This window comes from Gallus gallus, chromosome 1 (genome assembly GCF_016699485.2).
Source record: "Gallus gallus isolate bGalGal1 chromosome 1, bGalGal1.mat.broiler.GRCg7b, whole genome shotgun sequence".
NCBI lineage: Eukaryota > Metazoa > Chordata > Aves > Galliformes > Phasianidae > Gallus > Gallus gallus.
The window spans coordinates 34,430,825-34,439,896 of NC_052532.1; the positions used below are offsets into that span (position 1 = coordinate 34,430,825).

General features: G+C 42.4%; 1 protein-coding gene across 3 annotated transcripts in view; it reads left to right on the top strand.

Moving 5' to 3' along the window:
• The window catches only part of HMGA2 (high mobility group AT-hook 2), a 108,547-nt gene extending 100,057 nt beyond the window's left edge, over nt 1–8,490 (top strand). For all 3 annotated transcript variants that reach the window (NR_173700.1, NM_205001.2, XM_046909319.1), the window contains exon 5: nt 5,301–8,490. Coding sequence is in view for 2 of the 3 variants with exons in the window: in XM_046909319.1 (XP_046765275.1) it covers nt 5,301–5,412 (112 nt within the window). In the remaining variant the exon portion in view is untranslated. The remainder of the gene's footprint in view (nt 1–5,300) is intronic.
• Nucleotides 8,491–9,072: the final 582 nt, after the last annotated feature.

The following is a 9,072-nucleotide window of genomic DNA, read 5'->3' on the forward strand; positions in this document are numbered from 1 at the left end:
AGGAGGTAGAAAACGCAGGTTGAAGTATGTGCTTCAAATCAGAGAGCATGGGGATCTCAGAACAAGACTGCATATGAGTTTCCAAACCAGTGCTTTGCATACATGCACACTCACAGAGGAGTGTTATTCTCACTGTTGTGCTTTGCTTTCCTCACTGTGGAAGCTTTGAGGACATCTCCAAGTTGAAATGAATTTTAAGATGCTTAAACTGCTTGCTCCCAAGAGCATTAGGCAGCTCTGCACATGCCCACCAGCTGGCACACAGGCACTGGGGAGGTTGAGCAGCGGCTCAGTAAGGCTACTCATTGCTATTTCAACAGTGGATTCGTGTTGTAGTTAAGTTCACAGCCTTTTGAAGACCAAGGTCCTTAGGTGTCAAGGAGGACCGTTAGAGGCAAAGTTCATAGGAACATAGACATTTAAAGCAAGAATGTTGTTTTCCAGCCCTTAAATGTCAACCCCAAATTGTCCCATCAGTTGCCACCTCTCCATTTGTCTGTCTTTATCTCTAATGTCATTATAGTACCAAGAGTTTTGCTTCCTTGGAGGGAGCTGCCTGTTTGCTATCATCAGGGCTGGCCCATAGCTTAGTCAATGATTGTAGGGTGTCAAATGCAGGACCAGTGCAGGGAGAGGGCAGTGGGTTGCTGAACTGCTCTGGTGGTAGAGGTTTCAACTGTATTTTTAACCACAGGCTGGAGAATTCACGCTCCTCCTTGCATGCTAGTAGTGACAGTATATGGAAATTGCTTGCTTGCAGGATGGTTGACTCATCTGTATTCAGATACAGATTTTTCAGTACTGAAATATTTTCTTTAGATGTGTATATAAAAATATACTTGAATCCAGCATTTAGAGTTGTGTGGCTTTCTGTATGTGGCCATGGTGGTTTCTTCTGCCTTAATGAATCCTTTTGTTGTGATGTGTGCATTAAATATCTGCAATAATATGAGCTCTGAATCCAAAATCTCAAATATAACTTTGCCTTACTGCTGAGTGACTGCTGTCACAAACTCAGCAGGGCTGCATGCTGACTGACAGCCCCTTGGAACAGGAGTTTGAGCTCTTGCCAGCATGATTTGCAGAAGGCAAAGCAGCTTGAAGCAAAAGTTCCCACCCAAAGCTTCATGCAAAAGAAATCTATGATGAGCGTCTGTTAGTGCTGTAAGAATTTCTAAAGCAGTTTAGTGTGCTGGCCGTGGAACAGTCAGGATGGCACAGTGTCACATCTGGGCATAGCCTGGGTATCTGCAACTGCAGTAGGAGCCACTGGCTTCAGGGAGTCCTGAAAATATTAGTTTGCATGCCAGGGAATTTCAGACAAGTTAGCAGACAATGGTCCACAGTCTGCACATTGCTCTTGTCAGCGGTTCTTTTTGACGTATCTATTCAAGCATACCCTTTTGGGCTTAGAAAGCAGCCAGAAAAATCTGTGCCAATAGCGAATACTTTGTTATAAAATAAAAGCTCTGACAAATTCGGAGGCTCTGCATGTACCATTGCTGTGATCCCGTAGTTCATCTCGCAAAATTGGTTCTGTTTTTTTTTAATCTGAAGTTCAGATTCATGAGCAGAAGGTGAAAAAAAAATGAGTTGCCAACTGAATTGCCAGTTTCTTGAGGCAGTTAATCTTGAAATAGCTGTAAAGGAGCTTTGCTCAGAGAATTAGAACATAATAAAACTTTTTACAAAACTGAGAAACAGTTGTCCTTCTGTAGGTGGGGGATGCTGCTGTCAAACAGGAACGGTTGTCTCAATGCTGTCCTGTGCCCTTTCAGGTGCCCTGGTGGATCACAGACATCCATACAGAGTGTGACATGGGAGACCAGCAGCCTTCTGGCCTGGCTGCTGAATGCCAAACAAAATACCCAGGGCATCTAAAACAGGCCCGTTCTCCTATCTTCAGACATGTGGATCCCACCAAGGGTGCCAGAATTTGAAACTGCGGAGGGTGAAAGCCCACCAGGCATGCTGGCTACAGAGAGCATTTCTACTGGAAGCCTGCTGCGCTGCATCCTGGTTCTTTTTGTTGCCATCACTGTTAAATCCAGGCTAACAACAGCAGTGCCAGCCCCCTGCAGAGTAGCCCTTCTGAGGGCAGATCTCTGGTGTGGACCGTTGGGAAACATCTGTCCTTGCTCAACAGATCATAACCAGGGAAAGGCGAGGGGGCCATGCTGGTGGGTCCCAGTCCCCAGGGCACATCTGCCAGCCTCTTGCTGATGATGCCTCTCCAGAAGAGACCATTAATCATTTGTGCACATGGAGGATTTCTCAGCGCTCTTTTCTGGGAGAGACAGCAGCTCCACATCACTTCCTGCTTGTTAGGTCAGTTACAGCAATTAAAGATTGAAATAGCTCAGGATGCTGTTTGCAGCCTGTCCTTTCAGTATCACACTGTGACCTGCAGCAACTCAGAATAAATAATACGTTGTCCCATACAGCACAGGACAACCAGGGGCAGGACGCGCCAAGTAAAACTGCCTCTGCAGTCAGCTGCTGAGAGTGCATGGATGTGGGGCACACAGCAAAGGCTGGGTTGAGGATCACGGCTGCACAATCTTCTGATATTTGGAACCTTTTTCTTTCACGAATGTGTATGATACATGGAGGGGACAAATGCAAAAAATTCCTCTCTGTTGCTGTGACATATCTGCATTTTCTTTAAGAACCTCTACTCACTTCTTCCTTTGGGTCCCTCCATGCATCTCTGTCTGATCTGTATTATCCCTTTGAATTGTAAGCACTTCAGAGTGGCAATCACGTCTCCATCTGTGCCTTGACAAGGGACTTACATGATAGGTTGGCTTAAAACCACCCATCTGTAACTGAGCTATCTTAGGCTTTTGCAAGGCATGAACCTAATGAAGAAAAGTTTACTTTCTGCTGCATGACAATCTGATCTCTTTGCCATCTTTTCTTCCTGAAAACAGTGACGTGGATTTGCAAAGTAGAGCTGCGAGTCTCAAGTATTTTTAATAATCAGTTTATTATTTAAATATTGTTGGTTTTAACTCGATTTTTGGTTTCTCATTTTCTGTAGTACTATAGGTGCATGTTTGCATAAACGTATCTGTCATTAAATTAATATCGGTACATATATAGATAGATAGACGAAAGATGAACTTCTCATTTGTTTTCCTGGCCACAGCAGCAGAGACCACAAGGAAAAAAACATTGTGAAATTCACAGTATAAATCAGGAAATTGGGCAGGTCTTTAGCTAAAAATAGCTCTTTATGGCTCCCCTGGCTGGGCTCAGAAATAGAAGTGCATCCTGCCATGTATTTTCCCTATCTCCCATCGATGTTATGCTGTGATCAGAAGTCCACCATCAAGGAAAACGGGTCAGTTTGGTTACGAGGCAGGGGTAAAACAAAGGGAGTGCCCACGTGTGTACTGCAGGCTTCTGGGACTCAGTGGTGAGAGGTTCAGACTGCCCACAGTGCTCTAAGGGATTAAGCACGTGATTGTCATCAAATGCCATTAACCGAAACTGCGTTATGTTCCGAGCATGGAACCCACAGTCATAACTTTTAACTGAAATACTTGGCTTGCAGGCAAAGCCATTGTTTTCAGTGGTCATCAAGTTCTGAATTACCGAGATTCAAGCCAACATGCTTGGTGCTGTCTCTCAACACGCAGCCCAAGTTAGCTTTTCAGTAGGTGTCTGTAGATACCACTTTTCTTCTCGCCTGAGATGTTGTAGCAGTCACAATCCCATTCCGTGAGGAAGATAAGCAAGGAAAATGCATTACACGATAACAGGATTAGATAGAGCGCGAGCGCCCGTCTCCAAGCGCTGCGGGGGACGGAGTGAAAGTCGCTTAATCACATGGTGAGTCAGGGATCATTTTCACACAGCGCTCTAAATATAACCGTGCTGCAAGCGGGAGTCGGTTGTTGCGAGGAAGAAATTGTTTACCTGCGTGATAGATCGATGTCTCCTGGAATTTAAATATTAATGGAAAAGTCAAGGTCAGAGGGCGGCTGACACTTGACTTTGCTCTCTTTCCTCCGTCCACAGCTTTGATCACACTACATCTTTCTTTGTGCCTGGTGCTCCAGAGAGTACCCCAGGGTCATGGCCCGTTTCCTAGTCAAGAGGTATAAACCTGCTGGCTTAAATGGCTGAGGCCCGAGCTTTAGAGGGGGGCAGGGGTCTGGCGGCAGAGGGGGGAGCGTTTGCTTCATGCTTTTCACATTTCCCACATAACCCAAAGCAGACTAAACAAAACCAGTGTGAAATCTCATGGCTTGATGCTGCTATGGTTATATTTTTTAAGCTGTCATCCATTCATTTATACTTACGTTTATTCCCTGGATTTACAGCTTTTTTTTTTCAGTCTTTTCTTGGGGGGTGCAAGGGGCTGAAACCTTTTGAAAGAGGATTGCAGTGAGTGGTGGCCTATGATTAAAGCTGTGTGTTTTTCCTTGATGCCGCTCTTCTGCAGCAGTGTCACACATGGTAGCATTTAGGAGCCCTTCACAGCTGAGGTGTTTCAAACACTAATGAATGGAAGTTTGGCCATATAATGCAGACAAGCTTGAAGGCATGCTTTGCTGAATGGTGTACTGTAGTGGCCTGGGAAAGGAAGAGAGTTATAAATTGTGTCAGTTAGCCACCGAGACAAAATGAAGCCATGTGGAAAATCAAATCTATTAAAGTATGAAGACTGTTATAAGCTGTTTTAAGCTGGTCATTCTTAAAAGGTCTCCGTTGGCTGAGGGGATAAATTCCTATTTTTCATAGATCTTTTTCACGTGCTGGCTTAGGCAATGATGTGCAGCATTTCAGAAAAAAACAACCTTCCACTCTCGGCCCCTTTTATCAGAAATGTTTGCTGCTCCCAGTTTACTGTCTGTGTCCTGAAAGGCCCAGCGTGTTGGTTAAATAAGCAGCATAAGAGTGTTGTGTTCAGCCAGGTGTGCTGAAAGGAGAGACAAAGTTGGCTTTGGGACGGAGGAGGATGGCCAGCAAGGGAGCGAAAGCTTCCCACAGCACCCCCTTCACGTTGGATATCTGCTCGAAATGCTTCTCATAGGAGATCCATGACAGAGCATGGCCGGGATTTCTCTTTCTTGGTAGCCCGTGGGGTAGGAGGGAAGAGCAGCTAACTAAAATGGTGTGGTCTGAGAGTGGAGAGCTTCCCCTGCTCTCCACAGTGTCTGCCTGAGGCATCACAGCAGCTGTACAGCACATTTTGTGAGCTTGGGATGCAGTTGTCAGCTGTGCGAGAGGAGGCAGCCTTGGATGCATGGTCACCACATACTTATTTTTTTTCTTTTTGTTTATTCTAGGAAGAGACTGAAGAAACATCGTCACAAGAATCTGCAGAGGAAGACTAGGAGACCGCACCATGCAATTTCTACCTCATCAGCAGTTGGGTCTTTTGAAGGGAGACTGCCTTGACCACTTATTTTCTATTGCCATGGTCTTTCCACTTTTGCCTGGGGGGAAAAAAATTGCATAACCTTAAAAAGGATTTGACTAATCAACTTCTTTATAATCCCTTCACAGTCCCAGGTTTAGTGAAAAACTGCTGTAACACAATGGGGGCACAGATTAACGATGCAACTTCAAATTACTGTTTTCAATTTTCTTAACCTACTAATAGTTTGTTTGAGCTGCTAAGTAAGGGTGACTGGGTCAAGAAGAACTCCAAATCAGGTTTAAGTCATTCACTGCACTGCATATAAACAAGAAACTTGTAACATATTAATTATAATGGGCATTGAAATAGGAAAGGCTGGGTGTGTAACACCTAGCCTTGCAACACTTCCAGCAACCCACTCCCTACTTAGTGAACTCTCTGTTTTAGAACACCAAAGATAAGGGATAGATACTACTTTTTTTTTTTTTTTTTTTTTTTTTTTGTAACCTTCCTGTAGATTTGTACTTGATTTTATTTTTATTTTTAGTCTTACTGATATTTCAGGAAAAAAAAAAAAAATTGAAAGCTGAACTCTCACTTCATTCAGCTGGTAATCGGAAGAAAGAGCAACATGAAAAAGGTACTTCCATTTTGCAAAAGGGAAGAAAGACAAAGATACGTTGTATAGTTTTACATACAAACATATCAGCAGAAGTAGTAGTAAACAAAATGAGCAGCCTTCACCTTCTGGACAGTAGAAAGCCCGAAGGAGTCGGCTTTCCGTAGAGCCAAGTGTTTTCTGTGGAAACAGAAATGATTGACACCAAACACTAACGCCATTAATGACTAAGTCTTTATCAAGATAAGTGTTTTAAATTGTGTAGAAAGGTACCTCAAAATTAATCGTGAGTTTATCTGAACAAAACAATCCAGATGTTTTGGTTATTTTCAACTAATTCCACTCACCCTGCACCAGATTTCAAACAGGATGGATCTCTCCTTATTACTCATCAGTCATGATGTAAGAACCAACACCATGTACCTCAGTTAAGCTTGTGTATTACTTTAAGCAATGTATTTTGACATAGGATGGTTGACTGAGCACCTCTGTGCCAGTTACGTTTCTCCATCTTTTCATTCAAAGCAGCACTTTTAGCAACAGATGCAATATTACCCCACTACTCAAAGCTACCTCTGATTTTTACAATTAACTCAACAGACTGATAAATACATGCTGCTATACACATTCAATGCAGGAAATATTTACTGGGTAGATAATCATGAGAATCTTCATTTTCCCCTTATTTCTACTTCAACACTTAATTACAGTTAAGGAAGCAATATCTTTATTGTGTTTCAGCATGACTATGTATTTCTCTCTCTCCTTTTGTTTTTTGTTTTTTTTAATGTACTTACCCTGTTCTCTGCTAAACTTCTGTGTAATGTACTGTTAACTTGAATATATTTTTGTACTGAATTGCTGATAGGTTTGTAAGGAGAATTTTCCTCAATGACACTACATGACATAGAAAAAAAAATTTAGCTGTAATGTTTAAATATTACTGTCCAAGTTTGTACCTCAAATGAATTGTTTAAAGAAATGGACTAATTGATTGACAAAGACCTACCTCCAGACTTTAAATGGAATGAACTTCTTACTTTCAGCATTAGTTTTGAGACGTTTGAAACAGTTAGGACTGCAACTAATCCCTAATTCAAAACTATTTTTGTAAAATAACTTGTGGAAAATGAATACATTTTAAATTACTTTCGTATTTAAAAAAAAAAAAATGAACAAAAAAAGACCTTCAAAGAAACTTGAAGCTTTGTAGGTGGGAAGCAACAAGCTCAGCTTTTGCATAATGCAATCACAAATATGTGTTTAAAAAAGTAATTAGTAGATTGTAAGAAAATACTTGACAAGTATTTTCATGTATTTTACACAAATGTGATTTTGTAATATGTTTCAGCCAGATTTATTTTAAATGCTTCTTCTGTAGAGTTTTTTTATTCTCCTCCTCCCTCTCACTCTATTTTCCCCTTTTCTCTCTCTCATTTCATTTTCTCTCTGTTGGATTTCCTTTCTTCCTCTCTTTCTTAGTCAGTACTTTGTAACATTTTATTAATAACTGGGCCAGGGGTAGTTTCTCAGGAAGGTGTCTGTTGGCACGGCTTTCGTAGCGAGCCAAGTGCAGTTAAAGATAACTACTTACTGGCTTCTTCCAAGAGGCAGAGTCAAGAACTGCGGACCTCCTCAAAAGACTGCAGAGGGTTCATTGTCGGAGATCGCTGAGAAAGAGCTCCTCGGAGTGTTAAAACTAGACAACGTTAATAGGAAGTGAACAAAAAATAACCCGAGCTATGCAGTAGCCCTAGCAGGCCAAATCCAGCGTCGCTTGAAGTCAATAGAAGGAATTCTGTTGACTTCAAAGGGCCTCGAGTCAAGCCTTAGCAAATCCCTTTTGGTTGGTTTTGTTTACATTTTTGAAACCACAGTATTCAGCAGATGACACCAAAATAATCACTGGGTGTGTGTCACACTTCAACCTCCGAGAGACTGACCGCTCTGATGAACGGAATCTTGTATTTTCTGTATATTGTAGTACAATCAAAACACATTACTACCTCTTAGGGCCTACTATACCTCATTTTTTCAGACTGAAAAATTGCATGTGGCCAGTGAGCCAGTGAGAACATCATAAAATTTTTTATATATATAGTTTATTTTTGTGGGAGATAAATTTTATACGACTGTTCTTTGCTGTCATTGGTCACTGCTAACTAAGACTGGACATTAACTCTTCTACCATTTCTGCAAGAGAGGTGTGTTTGCAGGAAAAAAAAAAAAAAACGCTTCAAGATGTTTAACTGCAGTTTACTTTTTCTTTTGAGTGTCTTCTAACTTTTTGCTTTGTTCTTCATGTAGAGCTGCTGTCTACGATTGTACTTCGAATCGCTTGCTTGTTGAAAATGTTCCTTTAATGGATTATCACAGTCTGTTCAGCACAATAAACATCATAGCCTCTGTGATCCCCATGTTGTTTGATTCCTAGACTTTTGTCACAGTTCCATAAAATGGGTAATAAAGTTTGGTCACAGTGACCAAATTTGTAAAAGCTTTGCATACAAGTAGTCTTTTTTTTTGTCTCAGGACCATAGGTGTGCACCTCAGAAGAAGAGCATTTGCTGTGAGGGGCACCAGGGTGTTCCCTTCAGCGCAGGGATGTGTTGTGAGTGTCCCCTCAGGGAGTGGATCGTGTTCCCAGCATGGCACTCACTGTGCAGAGCCGAGGGCCAGGGGAGCAGAGTTGCTACCAGCCACCCAGAAGCTCTGTAGCACTGGTGAGACTGAAGGGGTATTCTGTTGACTGGCCTTGGATCTACCTGTGGGAAGTCAGTCAAATTTCAGAGCCTTCTCCTCTGTTTAGACCAGATCACATTTTGCATCCAGGAGGTTTTCTGGACTTTACATTATGCCGCCGTTAGGTTAAACTAGAAATGGAGGAGTGCAAGCTGAGGTAAGTCCCTCCTCTTGAAGACAGTGTGTGGGCACAAACCCACCCTCCTTCATTGGGATGCAGGGCTGGGGTCAGCACTGTGCAGTCTCCTGGCTGCTCGAGCTGCCATATGGCCACTGTAAGGAGGTGGCATGGATTCCTGTCACATCATCCTTTTGTCACTTTCTTAGGCTGAGAGCT